Source organism: Engystomops pustulosus, chromosome 4 (assembly GCF_040894005.1).
Source record: "Engystomops pustulosus chromosome 4, aEngPut4.maternal, whole genome shotgun sequence".
Taxonomy (NCBI): domain Eukaryota; kingdom Metazoa; phylum Chordata; class Amphibia; order Anura; family Leptodactylidae; genus Engystomops; species Engystomops pustulosus.
Window position 1 is genome coordinate 211,987,655 of NC_092414.1, and position 21,735 is coordinate 212,009,389.

The following is a 21,735-nucleotide window of genomic DNA, read 5'->3' on the forward strand; positions in this document are numbered from 1 at the left end:
TGTGTAGTAGAGTCTAATTGCCCAAACTACAAGGTCACCAATACAGAATGAAGAAGGAGGAGAAATTTGGATTATTATTGTAGCTTGCCTTCAGGGTCCCCTGAACAGGAAGAAATGCAGGACTCGGAGAAGAAGCTCCAATGATATCCAAGCTCTGTTCTTCCTCATCTGGACCTTCTTGTTGCTGGTGAGCCAAGGATGTGTCGCTCTGATCTGCCTCTCCCTGAAGGAGACGGCGTCAAGTCCTATCTGGTGAACTCGGTACTGGGGTGATGACCTGGGTGCCCAGAGAGAGGACACTGTGTACCACCTCTGCCACCCGTACCAAAGGTTCACCATAAATACCAAATAAGATGTGTTGTAAAATTACACATGGCAGGAGGTTTGTCTTAGATTATTGGAATAAGGTGGAACCAAAGGGGAGACATAATCTGGCCAATCTCGTTAACGAGAGGCAGAAACCTGCAGTGAGATGCTGCCAGCATTATATAGAGAAAAACTCAGAATTTTTGCAGTATTTTGGATTTTGCATTTTATCTTCCACAAATTGTTGCTATGGCTGATGGTGCAAGAGGGGCCTGGACGCCTTTCCGGAGAGCAAAGATATCAGGGTTTATCGGAAGACATGATATCGGGAGAGACTTGATGATCCAACACCTGTGATTTAACCATAATTACTATGATACCAGATACTGACGTGTAGCGTGATCAGGAGAAACTGAGCTATTAATCAATAATTTATGGTTCCCTTACAGCCAGGGACTTCAGATAAACCTGTGATTATCACACATACTAGTGATAGTAATACACACTAATTGTACATTTTACTATATCATAAAATTATTATTGTTATATGAGCCAGTCGAATGTTTTTCATCATAGGGGTGTGTCCCTCCTTCAGAAAAAAAAGGTTAATTCAGATTTTTTTTTACCTTTTTTTCACTTTGTACATACACAAAGATATAGTGCCGCATCATGTAGTATGTCTCGGCATTGAAGTGAGAGAATTAACCCAATGGTCTGCAGGTATAATTACACCTGTATAAATGGTACCAGAGATTGTAAAATATAAAATATTTTACTAACAAAAATTTCTTGTTTGACAGGAACAACAACAAAATCCCAGGAACCTACTACCAAATACACTACTGACTCTACTACTCCTGATGTTTCTACAATATATACTAGTGATACTACTGTTACAGATATTACTACACAATCTACTGACTCTACTACAGAAGATGTTACTACAATACAATCTACTGACTCTACCACAGAAGATGTTACTACAACACAATCTACTGACTCTACTACAGAAGATGTTACTACAACATACTCTACTGCATCTACTACAGAAGATATTACTACAAGACAATCAACTGACTCTACTACAGAAGATGTTACTACAACACAATCTACTGACTCTACTACAGAAGATGTTACTACAACACAATCTACTGACTCTACTACAGAAGATGTTACTACAACACAATCTACTGACTCTACTACAGAAGATATTACTACAACACAATCTACTGACTCTACTACAGAAGATGTTACTACAACACAATCTACTGACTCTACTACAGAAGATGTTACTACAACACAATCTACTGACTCTACTACAGAAGATATTACTACAACACAATCTACTGACTCTACTACAGAAGATGTTACTACAACACAATCTACTGACTCTACTACAGAAGATATTACTACAACACAATCTACTGACTCTACTACAGAAGATGTTACTACAACACAATCTACTGACTCTACTACAGAAGATGTTACTACAACACAATCTACTGACTCTACTACAGAAGATATTACTACAACACAATCTACTGGTTCTACTACAGAAGATATTACTACAACTCAATCTACTGACTCTACCACAGAAGATATTACTACAACACAATCTACTGACTCTACTACAGAAGATATTACTACAAGACAATCTACTGACTCTACCACAGAAGATATTACTACAACACAATCTACTGACTCTACTACAGAAGATATTACTACAAGACAATCTACTGACTCTACCACAGAAGATATTACTACAAAACAATCTACTGACTCTACTACAGAAGATATTACTACAAGACAATCTACTGACTCTACTACAGAAGATGTTACTACAACACAATCTACTGACTCTACTACAGAAGATATTACTACAACTCAATCTATTGACTCTACTACAGAAGATGTTACTACAAGACAATCTACTGACTCTACTACAGAAGATATTACTACAACTCAATCTACTGACTCTACTACAGAAGATATTACTACAACTCAATCTACTGACTCTACTACAGAAGATATTACTACAACTCAATCTATTGACTCTACTACAGAAGATGTTACTACAAGACAATCTACTGACTCTACTACAGAAGATATTACTACAACTCAATCTACTGACTCTACTACAGAAGATGTTACTACAACACAATCTACTGACTCTACTACAGAAGATATTACTACAACTCAATCTACTGACTCTACTACAGAAGATATTACTACAACACAATCTTCTGACTCTACTACAGAAGATATTACTACAAAACAATCTACTGAATCTACTACAGAAGATATTACTACAACACAATCTACTGATTCTACTACAGAAGATATTACTACAACTCAATCTACTGACTCTACTACAGAAGATATTACTACAACACAATCTTCTGACTCTACTACAGAAGATATTACTACAAAACAATCTACTGACTCTACTACAGAAGATATTACTACAACACAATCTACTGACTCTACTACAGAAGATATTACTACAACACAATCTACTGACTCTACTACAGAAGATTTTACTACAAGACAATCTTCTGACTCTACTACAGAAGATGTTACTACAACACAATCTACTGACTCTACTACAGAATATGTTACTACAAGACAATCTACTGACTCTACTACAGAAGATATTACTACAACACAATCTACTGACTCTACTACAGAAGATGTTACTACAACTCAATCTACTGACTCTACTACAGAAGATGTTACTACAACACAATCTACTGACTCTACTACAGCAGATGTTACTACAACACAATCTACTGACTCTACTACAGAAGATGTTACTACAACTCAATCTACTGAGTCTACTACAGAAGATATTACTACAACACAATCTACTGACTCTACTACAGAAGATATTACTACAACACAATCTACTGACTCTACTACAGAAGATATTACTACAACTCAATCTACTGAGTCTACTACAGAAGATGTTACTACAACACAATCTACTGATTCTACTACAGAAGATATTACTAAAAGACAATCTACTGACTTTACTACAGAAGATATTACTACAACACAATCTACTGACTCTACTACAGAAGATATTACTACAAGACAATCTACTGACTCTACTACAGAAGATATTACTACAACACATTTAACTGACTCTACTACAGAAGATATTACTACAAGACAATCTACTGACTCTACTACAGAAGATGTAACTACAACACATTCAACTGACTCTACTAAAGAAGATATTACTACAAGACAATCTACTGACTCTACTACAGAAGATATTATTACAACACATTCAACTGACTCTACTACAGAAGATATTACTACAACACAATCTACTGAATTTACTACAGAAGATATTACTACAAGACAATCTACTGACTCTACTACAGAAGATATTACTACAACACAATCTACTGATTCTACTACAGAAGATGTTACTACAACACATTCAACTGACTCTACTACAGAAGATATTACTACAACACAATCTACTGACTCTACTATAGAGGATATTATTACAACACATTCGACTGACTCTACTACAGAAGGTGTTACTACAACACAATCTACTGACTCTACTATAGAGGATATTATTACAACACATTCGACTGACTCTACTACAGAAGATATTACTACAACACAATCTAGTGACTCTACTACAGAAGACATTACTACAACAAAATCTACTGACTCTACTACAGAAGATATTACTACAACACAATCTACTGACTCTACTACAGAAGATTTTACTTCAACACAATCTACTGACTCTACTACAGAAGATATTACTACAACACAATCTACTGATTCTACCACAGAAGATATTACTACAACACAATCTACTGACTCTACTACAGAAGATATTACTACAAGACAATCTACTGACTCTACTACAGAAGATATTACTACAACACAATCTTCTGACTCTACTACAGAAGATGTTACTACAAGACAATCTACTGACTCTACTACAGAAGATATTACTACAACTCAATCTACTGACTCTACTACAGAAGATGTTACTACAACACAATCTACTGATTCTACTACAGAAGATATTACTACAACACAATCTACTGACTCTACTACAGAAGATATTACTACAAAACAATCTACTGATTCTACTACAGAAGATGTTACTACAAGACAATCTACTGACTCTACTACAGAAGATATTACTACAACACAATCTACTGACTCAACTACAGAAGATATTACTACAAGACAATCTACTGACTCTACTACAGAAGATATTACTACAAGACAATCTACTGACTCAACTACAGAAGATGTTACTACAACACAATCTACTGATTCTACTACAGAAGATGTCACTACAAGACAATCTACTGACTCTACTACAGAAGATATTACTACAACTCAATCTACTGACTCTACTACAGAAGATGTTACTACAACACAATCTACTGATTCTACTACAGAAGATATTACTACAACACAATCTACTGACTCTACTACAGAAGATATTACTACAAAACAATCTACTGATTCTACTACAGAAGATATTACTACAAGACAATCTACTGATTCTACTACAGAAGATATTACTACAACACAATCTACTGACTCAACTACAGAAGATATTACTACAAGACAATCTACTGACTCTACTACAGAAGATATTACTACAACACAATCTACTGACTCTACTACAGAATATGTTACTACAAGACAATCTACTGACTCTACTACAGAAGATGTTACTACAACTCAATCTACTGACTCTACTACAGAAGATGTTACTACAACACAATTTACTGACTCTACTACAGAAGATATTACTACAACTCAATCTACTGACTCTACTACAGAAGATATTACTACAACACAATCTACTGACTCTACTACAGAAGATGTTACTACAAGACAATCTACTGACTCTACTACAGAAGATATTACTACAAGACAATCTACTGACTCTACTACAGAAGATATTACTACAAGACAATCTACTGACTCTACTACAGAAGATATTACTACAAGACAATCTACTGACTCTACTACAGAAGATATTACTACAAGACAATCTACTGAATTTACTACAGAAGATATTACTACAACACAATCTACTGACTCTAATACAGAAGATATTAATACAACTCAATCTACTGATTCTACTAAAGAAGATGTTACTACAACACATTCAACTGACTCTACTACAGAAGATATTACTACAAGACAATCTACTGACTCAACTACAGAAGATGTTACTACAACACAATTTACTGACTCTACTACAGAAGATATTACTACAACTCAATCTACTGACTCTACTACAGAAGATATTACTACAACACAATCTACTGACTCTACTACAGAAGATGTTACTACAAGACAATCTACTGACTCTACTACAGAAGATATTACTACAAGACAATCTACTGACTCTACTACAGAAGATATTACTACAAGACAATCTACTGACTCTACTACAGAAGATATTACTACAAGACAATCTACTGACTCTACTACAGAAGATATTACTACAAGACAATCTACTGAATTTACTACAGAAGATATTACTACAACACAATCTACTGACTCTAATACAGAAGATATTAATACAACTCAATCTACTGATTCTACTAAAGAAGATGTTACTACAACACATTCAACTGACTCTACTACAGAAGATATTACTACAAGACAATCTACTTACTCTACTACAGAAGATATTACTACAACACAATCTACTGACTCTACTACAGAAGATATTACTACAACACAATCTACTGATTCTATCACAGAAGATATTTCTACAAGACAATCTACTGATTCTACTACAGAAGATATTACTACAAGACAATCTACTGATTCTACTACAGAAGATATTACTACAACTCAATCTACTGATTCTACTACAGAAGATATTACTACAACTCAATCTACTGACTCTACTACAGAAGATATTACTACAACACAATCTACTGACTCTACTACAGAAGATGTTACTACAACTCAATCTACTGACTCTACTACAGAAGATGTTACTACAACACAATCTACTGACTCTACTACAGAAGATATTACTACAACTCAATCTTCTGACTCTACTACAGAAGATGTTACTACAAGACAATCTACCGACTCTACTACAGAAGATATTACTACAACTCAATCTACTGATTCTACTACAGAAGATATTACTACAAGACAATCTACTGACTCTACTACAGAAGAAGTTACTACAACACAATCTACTGATTCTACTACAGAAGATATTACTACAAGACAATCTACTGACTCTACTACAGAGGATGTTACTACAACACAATCTACTGACTCTACTACAGAAGATATTACTACAACTCAATCTACTGACTCTACTACAGAAGATATTACTACAACTCAATCTACTGAGTCTACTACAGAAGATATTACTACAACACAATCTACTGATTCTACTACAGAAGATATTACTACAACACAATCTACTGACTCTACTACAGAAGATATTACTACAACACAATCTATTGACTCTACTACAGAAGATATTACTACAACTCAATCTTCTGACTCTACTACAGAAGATATTACTACAAAACAATCTACTGATTCTACCACAGAAGATATTACAACAAGACAATCTACCGACTCTACTACAGAAGATATTACTACAACACAATCTACTGACTCTACTACAGAAGATGTTACTACAACACAATCTACTGATTCTACCACAGAAGATATTACTACAAGACAATCTACTGAATCTATTACAGAATATATAACTGCAAGACAATCTACCGACTCTACTACAGAAGATATTACTACAACTCAATCTACTGATTCTACTACAGAAGATATTACTACAAGACAATCTACTGACTCTACCACAAAAGATACTACTACAACTCAATCTACTGACTCTACTACAGAAGATATTACTACAACACAATCTACTGATTCTACCACAGAAGATATCACAACAACACAATCTACAGACTCTACTACAGAAGATATTACTACAAGACAATCTACTGACTCTACCACAGAAGATATTACTACAACACAATCTACTGACTCTACCACAAAAGATATCACTACAAGACAACTTACTGACTCTACCACAGAAGATATTACTACAAGACAATCTACTGACTCTACCACAAAATCTATTACTACAAGACAATCTACTGACTCTACTACAGAAGAGGTCACTACAACTCAATCTACTGATTCTACCACAAAAGATATTACTACGGGGCAATCTACTGACTCTACTACAGAAGATATTACTACAAGACAATCTACTGACTCTACCACAGAAGATATTACTACAAGACAATCTACTGAGTCTACTACAGAAGATATTACTACAACACAATCTACTGACTCTACTACAGAAGATATTACTACAACTCAATCTACTGACTCTACCACAGAAGATATTACTACAGGATACTCTTCTGAATCTACTAAAGAAAATTTGACTACGTCATACCCTACTTACTCTACTACTACTACTTCTGCTGGTTCTACAACTGAAGATAAGACAACTTACTCTACTGAGTCTACTTCATCTAATATGAGTACTACATATAGTACTACGTTAACCACATCTATTGGGACTGCTGGACCAACATCAAACCACATAACATCCTTGGTGACTGATGCTAATACTACATCCAACACAACCATCATTTCTACACCAGGACCATCAACAGTCTCCATGGCATCAGTTACTTCTACGGAATACACCCCTAACTCCACCTCATCTATTGTCACCCCTGGAGGTACTTCTCCCTCATTATCCAAATCTACTGCTGGTAGTTCTTCTTCTGGTTCCACTGAGCTGCACACTGAACCTGAAACATCAGGAGCTACTGAACAGTCAACATCATCTGGACATCCCCAATCTACCAGTACACCTCTTCCCACCAGCACTACGAGTGAGTATCTTCTGATTTAATGGGTTTCAGTATATTTACTAAATAACTGTATAAAACATAATTCTGCATAAAAGCTGCATACTTAGTATAACTGCAGGGTCTTTCTCTAAAGACTTGTTCAACTCTAATTTTCTAATAACTGATCATTGTTGAGACGTCATTTACATCTGGTTCTGTCTCTTCCTCTCTATAGGTGGTGCCTGTGGTGTTGGTGGATATTACAATGACTCATTGTGTGTCTGCAAAGAGAACTTTTATGGAAACGATTGTAACTTCATCTCCAATGAGATAAGACCTGGTAAGTATCGGAAGTCTATGCATGTATACATTACAATATTACTTAAAGGTAGTCTATTAATTTAAAACTGGGTCTTGTACAGCCCCCTTCATCATCTAGTAGAGGCCCTCTTGTGTCACCCAACCATTCCATCATACTGGCAGACTTTCCAAGCACAATTCCGAAAATTATAGGGGGTTATCAGAAATCCTGGGGCAGAGATGCCAAAAAATAACTCCAGTCTTGCATTGCTCTTGGACTTCTGGTCTTCCGCACCTCCCACTGGCCAGAAGTCAAAGGGGTCACAGAACCTGCTTCAGCCACACACAGGTCTCTTCAGACCATGGAGGGTCCCTTAAGATCTAAGAGGATGTAAGTAGTGACGTCCAATGGTCTGATGTGGACACCAATTGGCCAAAGCATGGCCAATTATGGCCAGTTGGAGTTGCCATAGACAAGTGGTACCAGAGTAACGCAGAAACCAGCTAAGTATATGCAGCGTATATAAGTGCATTGCCCCAGCTCCCATCAGATTTTCCATAATTCTTGGAAAACCCCTTCATTTTAAAGGTTTATATAAAATAGCATCCAAGTTGATGATTGTATCTGCAAGGCTTCCTCCATTCTCTCACTCTGCATTTCAAGACTCCATGTTTTATACATGAACAAATTGCACAAGCCGTAGAGCACTGAGTGAAGACCTACACTGACCCCTATTTAATAAGAAAGATGTCTCCCATCTTCCTCCTGTAGGTCACTTCCCTGAATCCACAATCTCTTAAAGCCTCACACACAACTCTGGTTCCAAACCTAAACCATGATGTTCTCTGAATACATAGTAACAAAAGCCAATTGCATCTGGAAACAACGAGTTAGAAAAAAATTTTTGATTTTTTTTGTATCATTTTGACTATTAATTTTTCTTTTTTTCAGCTAAAGTCATCATCAAGGTCATCGTCACAGTCTACATTGTGAACGAGGTTTATACAGAGGATCTGAATAATAAGGGCTCCTCCGTATACAAGAACTTCACTGCCAGGTTCATCCAACAGGTGTGTACAATGTCATATGTTACTAAGGTGGGAGAGATATAGGATGGGATATATAGTGAGTAGGGGGTAACTTCATATCAATATCATTCTATATATAAATTAGTTCTATAGTTCATGCACAATATTGGGAAAGACCGGCTTAGTGGATGTAATATTACCAACCATGGAGAACTCTATACGTAGTTATTCTTAGGGGGAAAGTGAATGCAGCTCTTGAGGAAAGGATTTCTATGAAACTTTGTCCAAATTTCACATTTTTAAAAGTCAAAAAGTTGACCACCGGAGGCTGCTCAGAACCAATCCCATCCATTCAAACTGCTTCATTGGTTTTCTTTGGATGATACCTTGTCCATAAAGTCTTTGGCAGTTCTCACAATGCACCATGGTCATAAATGCTGGAACTCCCAATCACTCTCCATGTAAATAAGACAAAATGTTTTTGGAAAATTGCAAGGTCATCTTGTATTTGTTATAAAATGTCCTGACTCTTCCCTTGCAGATCAATATTTTCTATGGACTGAGAGTTCCCCACTTCATAGAGGTCAGAATCTCCGCTATAAGGTGAGACATCACACAATGGAGCAGATGTAAAATACAATGTCTTAGGTTCCACCAGCTAGAAAACATTAGACTTTTGTTGTACCAGTTCCTCCTTCAGACCTATTTTTAATTGGCCTAAACTCTACAACAGAATTTTTTGACACCCAGACAATTTCAGTTGGCAACGCCCCTTTCCCATTTTCCAAAGCCCATGCCCACCTTAGCCAGACAAGTCGTAAATAGACAAACAAAGGTCTAAAAGCCTCGAGACATGTGGCTTAAGACATTTTGGACCATATTTGGTGCAAATCTGACATTTTGGTGCAAGTGTGTTAATTAATCCCCCCTAATGTATGTTTTGCTTTATTACGTCTGAATGGCGGGAAACAGAGTTTGTGGTTGGGGTTGTTTTTGCTGCCTACTAATAGCAGAAGCACAAATTGTATCCATTGGAACTGGGATAACTATACAGTTGCTATGGGTCCAACTACTTTTGGGGAGCTGTCTGGCTTCCATTGATCTGAGAGTACAGGTGGTGACCATTTGGATGTTGACCTTGCCATAGCATAAAGATCAAACCAAAACCAGGAACATGAGTGGTGGAGATAGTCATGATAAGAGACAATTAGCTTGTGATGTCACTGTCCCTGTTAGTTATCTTAGATAATGTGACACCATATGAGAAGACATCGCAGGCAGCAGGTGTAGACAGGATGTTACAGCACAGACCAGGACTACATGCAGGACATGTACATAATTACTGTCCCTCTTCCTCCTAGTCAGGGCAGTATCCGTGTGGACCATGAGGTTCTCCTGAGCGTGGACTCTAACAACGTCCAGGAACAACACGCAGCCGCTGTGAGAAGTATTAATGATGCAGTAAAGACGGAAAATTGCACCATGAACTCCACATCTGAAGGTAAGTGACATCAATTTGGGTCAACAGATTTTAAGTCAACTTATGTAAGTGGTTACTATTGTATCAATGAGATGTTCTTCTTCCTACACGTATCTAGATCTTTTTCTTCACTCTCTCCAACACTGACATAGAGAAATATCGCTATGTGCTAAATCCATCTTGGTAAACCAAGATGAACTGGGCTCAAGAAGAATTAGATTATATAAGTTATTTGGAGAGGGGGGAGAGGGAGACAGACAAGGACAGAGATTGTAAAACACTAAATAGTAAGATTCTATGTCACACTATGTGATTTAGTCAGTGCAGGACGTCTCCATAATACCCCACATAGTCCCTAAACTGCTATTTCACAGACAACTGGTGTATTATGGGGAACTGTTTTAATTAAAAGACACAATAAAGCACAAGTTATAATAACACAGACTTATATAAGTATGACTGGGCCATAATATTATATTCAGCTTCATGGCATCCAGACTCAAGGCAAAAGGGGGTTCAGGAGTATCCGTGGCTACTTGGTATTATTAGGGGTCCCTATAGTATAGTGTGTAAGAAAACTCATAAGCAACAAACTTGACATCTGAATCTTTTTCATTTTCTCCAGCTGGAATCTTGTGTTTCAATTCAAGCCGATCAAATGTCAATGAACAATTTGATGTTACAGGTAAGAAACTGCCCCCTATTTACAGGAAAATAACTACTATAATACTGCCCCCTATGTACAAGAATATAGCTACTATAATACTGCCCCTTATGTACAAGAGTATAACTACTATAATACTGCCCCCTATGTACAGGAATATAACTACTATAATACTGCCCCCTATGTTCAAGAATATAACTACTATAATACTGCCTCCTATGTACAGGAATAGAACTACTATAATACTGTCCCCTATGTACAAGAATATAACTACTATAATACTATCCCCTATGTACAAGAATATAACTACTATAATACTGCCCCCTATGTACAGGAATATAACTACTATAATACTGCCCCCTATGTACAAGAATATAACTACTATAATACTGCCCCCTATGTACAGGAATATAACTACTATAATACTGCCCCCTATGTACAAGAATATAACTACTATAATACTGCCCCCTATGTACAAGAATATAACTACTATAATACTGCCCCCTATGTACAGGAATATAACTACTATAATACTGCCCCTATGTACAAGAATATAACTACTATAATACTGCCCCCTATTTACAGGAAAATAACTACTATTATACTGCCCCCTATATACAAGAATATAACTACTATAATACTGCCCCCTATGTACAAGGATATAACTACTATAATACTGCCCCCTATGTACAAGAATATATCTGCTATAATACTGCCCCCTATTTACAGGAAAATAACTACTATTATACTGCCCCCTATATACAAGAATATAACTACTATAATACTGCCCCCTATGTACAAGGATATAACTACTATAATACTGCTCCCTATGTACAAGAATATAACTACTATAATACTGCCCCTATGTACAAGAATATAACTACTATAATACTGTCCCTATGTACAAGAATATAACTACTATAATACTGCCCCCTAAGTACAAGAATATAACTACTATAATACTGCCCCCTATGTACGGGAATATAACTACTATAATACTGCCCCCTATGTACAAGAATATAACTACTATAATACTGCCCCCTATGTACAAGAGTATAACTACTATAATACTGCCCCCTATGTACAAGAATATAACAACTATAATACTGCCCCCTATGTACAGGAAAATAACTACTATAATACTGCCCACTATGTACAAGAATATAACTACTATAATACTGATCCCTATGTACAAGAATATAACTACTATAATACTGCCCCCTATGTACAAGGATATAACTACTATAATACTGCCCCCTATGTACAGGAATATAACTGCTATAATACTGCCCCCTATGTACAAGGATATAACTACTATAATACTGCCCCCTATGTACAGGAATATAACTACTATAATACTGCCCCATATGTACAAGAACATAACTACTATAATACTGCCTCTTATGTACAAGAATATAACTACTATAATACTGCTCCCTATGTACAAGAATATAACTACTATAATACTGCCCCTATGTACAAGAATATAACTACTATAATACTGTCCCTATGTACAAGAATATAACTACTATAATACTGCCCCCTAAGTACAAGAATATAACTACTATAATACTGCCCCCTATGTACGGGAATATAACTACTATAATACTGCCCCCTATGTACAAGAATATAACTACTATAATACTGCCTCCTATGTACAAGAGTATAACTACTATAATACTGCCCCCTATGTACAAGAATATAACAACTATAATACTGCCCCCTATGTACAGGAAAATAACTACTATAATACTGCCCACTCTGTACAAGAATATAACTACTATAATACTGATCCCTATGTACAAGAATATAACTACTATAATACTGCCCCCTATGTACAAGAATATAACTTGTATAATACTGCCCCTATGTACAAGAATATAACTACTATAATACTGCCCCCTATGTACAGGAATATAACTACTATAATACTGCCCCTTATGTACAAGAATATAACTGCTATAATACTTCCCTCTATGTACAAGAATATAACTACTATAATACTGCCCCCTATGTACAAGAATATAACTACTATAATACTGCCCCCTATGTACAGGAATATAACTACTATAATACTGCCCCCTATGTACAAGAATATAACTACTATAATACTGCCCCCTATGTACAAGAATATAATTATTATAATACTGCCCCCTATGTATAAGAATATAACTACTATAATACTGCCCTATGTGCAGGAATATAACTACTATAATACTGCCCCCTATGTACAAGAAAATAATTACTATAATACTGCCCCTATGTACAGGAATATAACTACTATAATACTGCCTCTTTATGTACAAGAATATAATTACTATAATACTGCCCCCTATGTACAAGAATATAACTACTATAATACTGCCCCCTATATACAAGAGTATAACTACTATAATACTGCACCTATGTACAGGAATATAACTACTATAATACTGTCCCCTATGTACAGGAATATAACTACTATAATACTGCCCCCTATGTACAAGAATATAACTGCTATAATATTGCCCCCTATGTACAAGAATATAACTACTATAATACTGCCCCCTATGTACAGGAATATAACTACTATAATTCTACCCCCTATGTACAAGAATATAACTACTATAATACTGCCCCCTATGTACAGGAATATAACTACTATAATACTGCCCCCTATGTACAGGAATATAACTACTATAATACTGCCCCCTATGTACAAGAATATAACTACTATAATACTTCCCCCTATGTACAAGAATATAATTACTATAATACTGCCCCCTATGTATAAGAATATAACTACTATAATACTGCTCCCTATGTACAAGAATATAACTACTATAATACTGCCCCCTATATACAAGAATATAACTACTATAATACTGCACCTATGTACAGGAATATAACTACTATAATACTGTCCCCTATGTACAGGAATATAACTACTATAATACTGCCCCCTATGTACAGGAATATAACTACTATAATACTGCCCCCTATGTACAAGAATATAACTACTATAATACTTCCCCCTATGTACAAGAATATAATTACTATAATACTGCCCCCTATGTATAAGAATATAACTACTATAATACTGCCCCCTATGTACAAGAATATAACTACTATAATACTTCCCCCTATGTACAGGAATATAACTACTATAATACTGCCCCCTATGTACAAGAATATAACTACTATAATACTGTCCCCTATGTACAAGAATATAACTACTATAATACTGCCCCCTATGTACATGAATATAACTACTATAATACTGCCCCCTATGTATAGGAATATAACTACTATAATACTGCCCCCTATGTACAAGAATATAACTACTATAATACTGTCCCCTATGTACAAGAATATAACTACTATACAACTGCCCCCTATGTACATGAATATAACTACTATAATACTGCCCCCTATGTATAGGAATATAACTACTATAATACTGCCCCCTATGTACAGGAATATAACTACTATAATACTGCCCCCTATATACAAGAATATAACTACTATGATACTGCCCCCTATGTACAAGAATATAACTACTATAATACTGCCCCCTATGTACAAGAATATAACTACTATAATACTGCCCCCTATGTACAGGAATATTACTACTATAATACTGCCCCCTATGTATAGGAATATAACTACTATAATACTGCCCCCTATGTACAGGAATATAACTGCTATAATACTGCACCCTATGTACAAGAATATAACTACTATAATACTGCCCCCTATGTACAGGAATATAACTACTATAATACTACCCCCTATGTACAGGAATATAACTACTATAATACTGCCCCCTATGTACAGGAATATAACTACTATAATACTGCCCCCTATGTACAGGAATATAACTACTATAATACTGCCCCCTGTGTACAGGAATATAACTACTATAATACTGCCCCCTATGTACAAGAATATAACTACTATAATACTGCCCCCTATGTACAAGAATATAACTACTATAATACTGCCCCCTATGTACAAGAATATAACTACTATAATACTGCCCCCTATGTACAGGAATATAACTACTATAATACTGCCCCCTATGTACAAGAATATAACTACTATAATACTGCCCCCTATGTACAGGAATATAACTACTATAATACTGTCCCCTATGTACAAGAATATAACTATTATAATACTGCCCCTATGTACAAGAATATAACTACTATAATACTGCCCCCTATGTACAAGAATATAACTACTATAATACTGCCCTCTATGTAAAGGAATATAACTACTATAATACTGCCCCCTATGTACAAGAATATAACTACTATAATACTGCCCCCTATGTACAAGAATATAACTACTATAATACTGCCCTCTATGTAAAGGAATATAATCTCTATCATATTGCCATTATTGGTATATAGTTCTACATATTAATTCCCCTCCTTGTTTTGTTCTCTCTTTCTAGGTCTGTGCTCGGGTCTTGACACAATCCCTGTACAGTTCCAGCAGTATTTCTCCGGGATTATGACTTCCTCCAATCAGTTCCTATGTGTCTCCAAGTGCAGCGGGAATAGTCCAAATTTCATGAATTGTAATCATGGACAATGTCTGGTGTCAGTCAATGGTCCCAACTGCTAGTAAGTCCTATCCTACTTAACACCTTACTATTTGGTAGAATATTTTGGGGACTTTTCTAACGCTAATTGGGAATAACATGAACATTTGTTTGGTGATTCTCTAAAACTTGGAAATTTTGATGTAAGATCAACTTACACCAAGAATATGAACTGTTTGATTTAGAGCTCACTGATCAGAATTATTATTATTATTATTTCTCAGATGAGGGCGTGCAGCTACGTGACAAAGATGTCAGGGTAGGAGGAACAAAGAGGCTACTGAGGCGTGGAGTAGCTGTTCCGTGTAGCCTCATGTCCGGCTACTCCACGACCCAGTAGCCTCTTTAGTAAATTTACAATTTTAGGGCAATAAAGATTGCGGGGACGTGAGGATTAGCTCTACAAAGGGCTATCCTCACGTCCTATACATGCACCTACCACCAGTTCTACCTTTATTGGTAGCTTCATGGTGGTAGGTTCCCTTTAAGCTATGTTAGCACATTTTTTCTTATTAACTTAAACCCATTTACCTGGCAATTTAATTTTTTTACATAAGTAGAGGTACACAGAAAGTAAATAATTGCAAGAACATTTATCGAGAAACTGAGGTTATAAAAATATGTAAATTAGCCTCATGGCACTTCCGTCCCTTAATTATGCATGCCCCCCAGTTCATTAATATTCACTCCCTCTGTCCGCTCGCTCGAGAAGTTATGTCTTGTGCAGCCACACTGACAAGCCGGGGAGAAGTTCTTGCGCATGCGCAAGATTTTCAGACAGCCGGATAGTGGTCACTGACTTATCCAGGCATATGTCCAGCCAGGCAGACATACGTCCGCTGTGATGGACAGGAGGAGGGGTGATCCCTCCCTCCTCCATTGACACGCACGGCGTATGGGCCGTACTACTGGGAAAGATAGGACATGTTAGATATAGAGCAGTACAGTATCACTCCGTGCGGCCATTGCAGTCTATGGGGGAACATTAGCACCCCACACAGTCATATGCATGTAGCCTAGGCTGGAGACACTTTCACCATCCCCTAGAGGTAAGGAGCATCAATTATTGGACAGTCTACCACTGATAATCTGGTAGTAGATGTCCTTTGAAGCAAACCAATGCCAAGTGGTAGACTTGAGGACAGTCGCATTTTCCTTATTCTTCACTCATATCTTCTGTTTCTACAATACTTTGATGTTTGTCTCTTACTGTTGCTTAAAAAACAAAATTTTTATGTTTTTTTTTCTTTTTATCATAGCTGTGAATCTTCTAGCCAGTTCTGGTACTCAGGAGCCCAATGTCAAGTGGCTGTCAGTAAGCCGGGTGTCATTGGCGGTGTGGTTGCCGGTGTTGCAGTTCTTCTCATTATTATTTTGTTACTGGCCGTTTTTCTGTACCGTCGGAAATATACGGACAGCCGAAGGTAAGAAGAACAAATTCTGGAAATTTTTTTGGTTTTGTTATTTTATATAGATGAAGGCTACTCAAATTTTTACAATCTGTTTATTGTTTTATTGTGTTTGTTGAGCAACTTTAGACGCTCTTATTCTGAGGTTACTAATTTACTCCGTCTTGCCCCTAGACGACATGTCTGGGGTAGAGGGTGAAATATTGTTACTACTAGATAAAATGTCTACAGACGTGGTAAATTTGATGTTCGTTATCATGAAGACGCATAGGTCTTTAAAGGAATCGTTATATAAAATAATTGCATATTTTCTAGTTACCTCTTACTCTCCTACCTCTTTTTCTACTGTCCATTAAATGCCTCTTGGATCTGACTACATTTGATTTGTAGTCTGTAACTATGGAAACATATATAGTAGGGGTTCATTTACTGTATTCAAGACTTTCTTTATACTAAAAAACCCAGATAGGGGCAGCATTTGGGGGTAAATTGAAGGAGACACAATACTTACCCCTCCAGATGATGCCCCAGGCTCCTCGGATGATCATCCACTACCCAGCTCGTCTGCTCCCAGCAAGCTCTTTGTGATGACATTTACTGGGCCAAATTGAAGTATCCCCGGTGTCACGTGTGCAATTAAATTGATGTCATTGGGGTTGGGTAGATTGTTTCCTTAAATTTTCCTTCATACGCTGCCCCTTGGTTTTCTATTGAAGAGGAAACCCCTTTAGATATATTGTTCTGATATAAAATGGGCTGTAATGTTTCCCTACCCTTTAATCGTTCAAAAATTGTAAAGTTATAAAATATCCCCTAAGCTTATAATATTCCTTAATTAATGAGTCCGCTCTTTTCCAAAAGGTTAATCGACCCCGACAGAAGTTCTCTAAATGAAGAATGGGGCTACACGGCCAAAGAACCTGTCTTTGTCAATCCAAGTCATGTATTGGAGACATCATCGGAGAGCGATGCTGCATCTATAACTATTCCATCTTCTGGGACTCCTAGAGGTTCATCGGGGAGAGAAAATTTCCAGGTATCCTTGGAAAAGGTTAACACTCAAAAGGTATGTTTTTAGGATGGACAGGATGGGGACATTTGTATAATTCATGATTTTTTAAAGGATCAGAAGGGTCCTATGATAATAAAATGGTCTCAAAGAGTCCTCATTAGGGAACCTAAAGAAATTTGCAGTGAACTTCAATCTGCTGTACCTCCATAGGAGAAATTAAGTAATTGAGACACTTAAATATGTGGTCTTGGGTTTAATAATGTACGGGTGGTCCCCTACTTAAGGACACCAAATTACAGACAACCCCTAGTTACAAATGGACCAATTGTCTCTGTACCTCCAGACAATTTTTTTTTGGTCCCATTAATAAAATATATAGTTCCGACTTACATACATATTCAACTTAAGAACAAACCTACGGAACCTATCTTGTACTACGTAACCCAGGGACTGTAGTGATATTCCAGATTCTTCGAGAGCAAGATTAGCTCTTTACAGATGGTCTCCAATAGCTAAAAAACAAGAACTCTTAAACCCCTGTATCTTAAGACTTAAGAATTAATACTTAATTAATAATAATTATTATTTTTCTTCAACCCAAGATTCCACCTTTTCATAAATACCTCAGGCCCCTGTGCATGGTTCTAATCATTGCTAGGCATTAATACACTCTTCATTGTAGAACTAGTATTAAAATCAAACTTTCGAAATTCCATGGACCTACTCTATTTACCTCTTCCCCCACCTACTCACCCCCCCACCACCACAACCCTCATCCATCCCCCAAGATAGCGCAAGCTATGTGGCTATGAATATGCCGCCCAGTGATTGTGGTATCTGGCTACATGATTTTTGTATATGTTGACAATCATCAAATATTGTTACCTTGTAACCTTTATTGTTAAAAAATTCAAAAGTTACAAAAGATGAGGAGCCCTAATGGTTCTTCTTGGGGTTCAGCATTCCGGTTTATTCGCCTGAATCAATCAGCCAATCCGGCAAATGGATGCCCCCTGGCCAATCATAGCCATGGCTGGTTGCTAGAGGCGTGAACTTGCCGGATTGGCTCTTCAGCATGTCTGAGTCAGGCTTTCGAACCCAAATGCTAAACCTGATCTTTTTGTATGAAAGATTTAAATAAAAATTAAATTTTTTGTAGATTTTCACTTCTCCCATCATCTTATATGTCGTCACTTTATGTTCTCCAGTAACAGAGTGTCAAAATGCTCATTGATCTGGCCATAGAGTATGACCAACCATAAAGCACCGCAGACATAGAACACGGACAATGATATTTTCTGATGATCTTTAACATCTGTTTTTATTATTTTTCAGATGCCCATACCCAGATCCAACTTCGCCAACCAACCCTGAGTCCACCACAATCTACAAGAAAAGAAGAACAAGATATACAAACATAGCGAGCATAGAAAACAAAAACCTCTAACACTTCAACCTCAAGATGATCTAACATCATCATTTACATGGACTTATATTACGTAGGTTGAAGGGTGAATGTTTACTGAGAAGGTTGTTGCACCTAAAAATTAATCAAACATTTTACTTGAAAGAAAGGTCCTTAGATCCCCTTGGGCACCAAGGTCTACATGCAACTGCTTATACCCCCGGTCATGGTCTATACCCTATTGAGTTAAAGAAGTGAGGATTTAGTAAATTTACAAAATTTCTGACACCCAATCATTGACGATTAAGATTTCGAGGAAAATTTACATCCACTTTGTGAAGCTTTTGTCTTCCTTCGAAGTAACATTGTTGAAAACCAGGCTGAGCTGGATGGACATGTGTTGTTAAATCGTGTTACAGGACATTACTATATGGATCAGTCAAAAGCTATTTATGAGTAAAATACATAGAACTCATTGTAAAGTTTCCAAAATTTCATAAAAATAATTTTAAGTTTGGGTCTCTATATCAAGTCCAAGTGAAAAATCAAGATAATTTCAGGGGAGAACTTTGAAGTAGAAATCCAATGAATAATGTTGATGCTTATGGTTTGCAACCTAGGTGGGTTGGTGAAGTAGTTACCATATATGTTCGAGTATAAGCCTTGTTTTTCAGCACCAAAAAGAATGTGCTGAAAACCAAAACTCGGCTTATACTTATATAGGTTTTACCAGGTTTTTGTGGTAAAATTAGGGGCCTCGGCTTGTACTTGGGTCGGCTTATACTCGAGTACAGGCGGTCCCCTACTTAAGGACACCCGACTTACAGACAACCCATAGTTACAGACAGACCCCTGTGACCTCTGGTGAAGCTCTCAGGATGCTTTATTATAATCCCAGATTGCAATAATCATCTGTAAGGTGTCTGTAATGAAGCTTTATTGATAATCATTGGTCCCATTACAGCAAAAAATGTTTAAACTCCAATTGTCACTGGGGCCCAATTTTTTTTTGTCTGGATCTACAGTTATAAAATATACAGTTTCGACTTACATACAAATTCAATTTAAGAACAAACCTCCGGACCCTATCTTGTATGTAACCCGGGGACTGCCTGTATATACGGTATATTGTGTGTATATTGTACACATATCTCCACTTTCTGGGCACTTTTCACTTTTGTAACTTGTGATTTGCATGAAAAACAAAAAATGAAGGATCTCAGTACCGGGAAGATCCCGAGGTCGCGATATAGAGTTTCCAGAAATATTAAATATTCTTGTTTACTGCTATTTATATGAGTATTAAGGTAAAATAAATTATTATTATTTATACATGTGCATGTTTTGTATTAGAGCAGGTGTCACTAGCACTTTTATTATGAAACAATATATATTATATTCTGTCTTATATGTCGTCTTTTATGTTATTTATGAATTGTGAGATTTTTTTTTTTTTACTTCTATCCATTCTGAACAGTAACGTAAATTATTGAATTGCTACAAAGCCGTGTAAACATTGAATAAAATGATGTTTCTCACGATCTGTTTGTGTTAGATGTTTTTGTTAATTTTTAATTTATTTTCAAATATTTAGTCTCAGTTACAATTTACATGAAAATCCCCATTGCTTAATTCCATTGAAAATTAATTTGTTTATAAACCACCCCCATA

The 21,735-nt window shown here is 36.3% G+C and overlaps 1 protein-coding gene across 1 annotated transcript; it reads left to right on the plus strand.

Moving 5' to 3' along the window:
* The first annotated feature begins 372 nt into the window (after positions 1–372).
* Positions 373–21,417, plus strand: LOC140128568 (uncharacterized). Its single transcript, XM_072150266.1, has 11 exons — positions 373–382; positions 7,206–8,219; positions 8,413–8,517; positions 9,430–9,548; positions 10,048–10,109; positions 10,868–11,007; positions 11,612–11,671; positions 16,089–16,260; positions 17,498–17,662; positions 18,509–18,713; positions 19,995–21,417. The coding sequence occupies exons 1-11, from the start codon at positions 373–375 to the stop codon at positions 20,031–20,033; spliced, it is 2,091 nt and encodes a 696-aa protein (XP_072006367.1). The 3' UTR covers positions 20,034–21,417.
* The last annotated feature ends 318 nt before the right edge of the window (positions 21,418–21,735 follow it).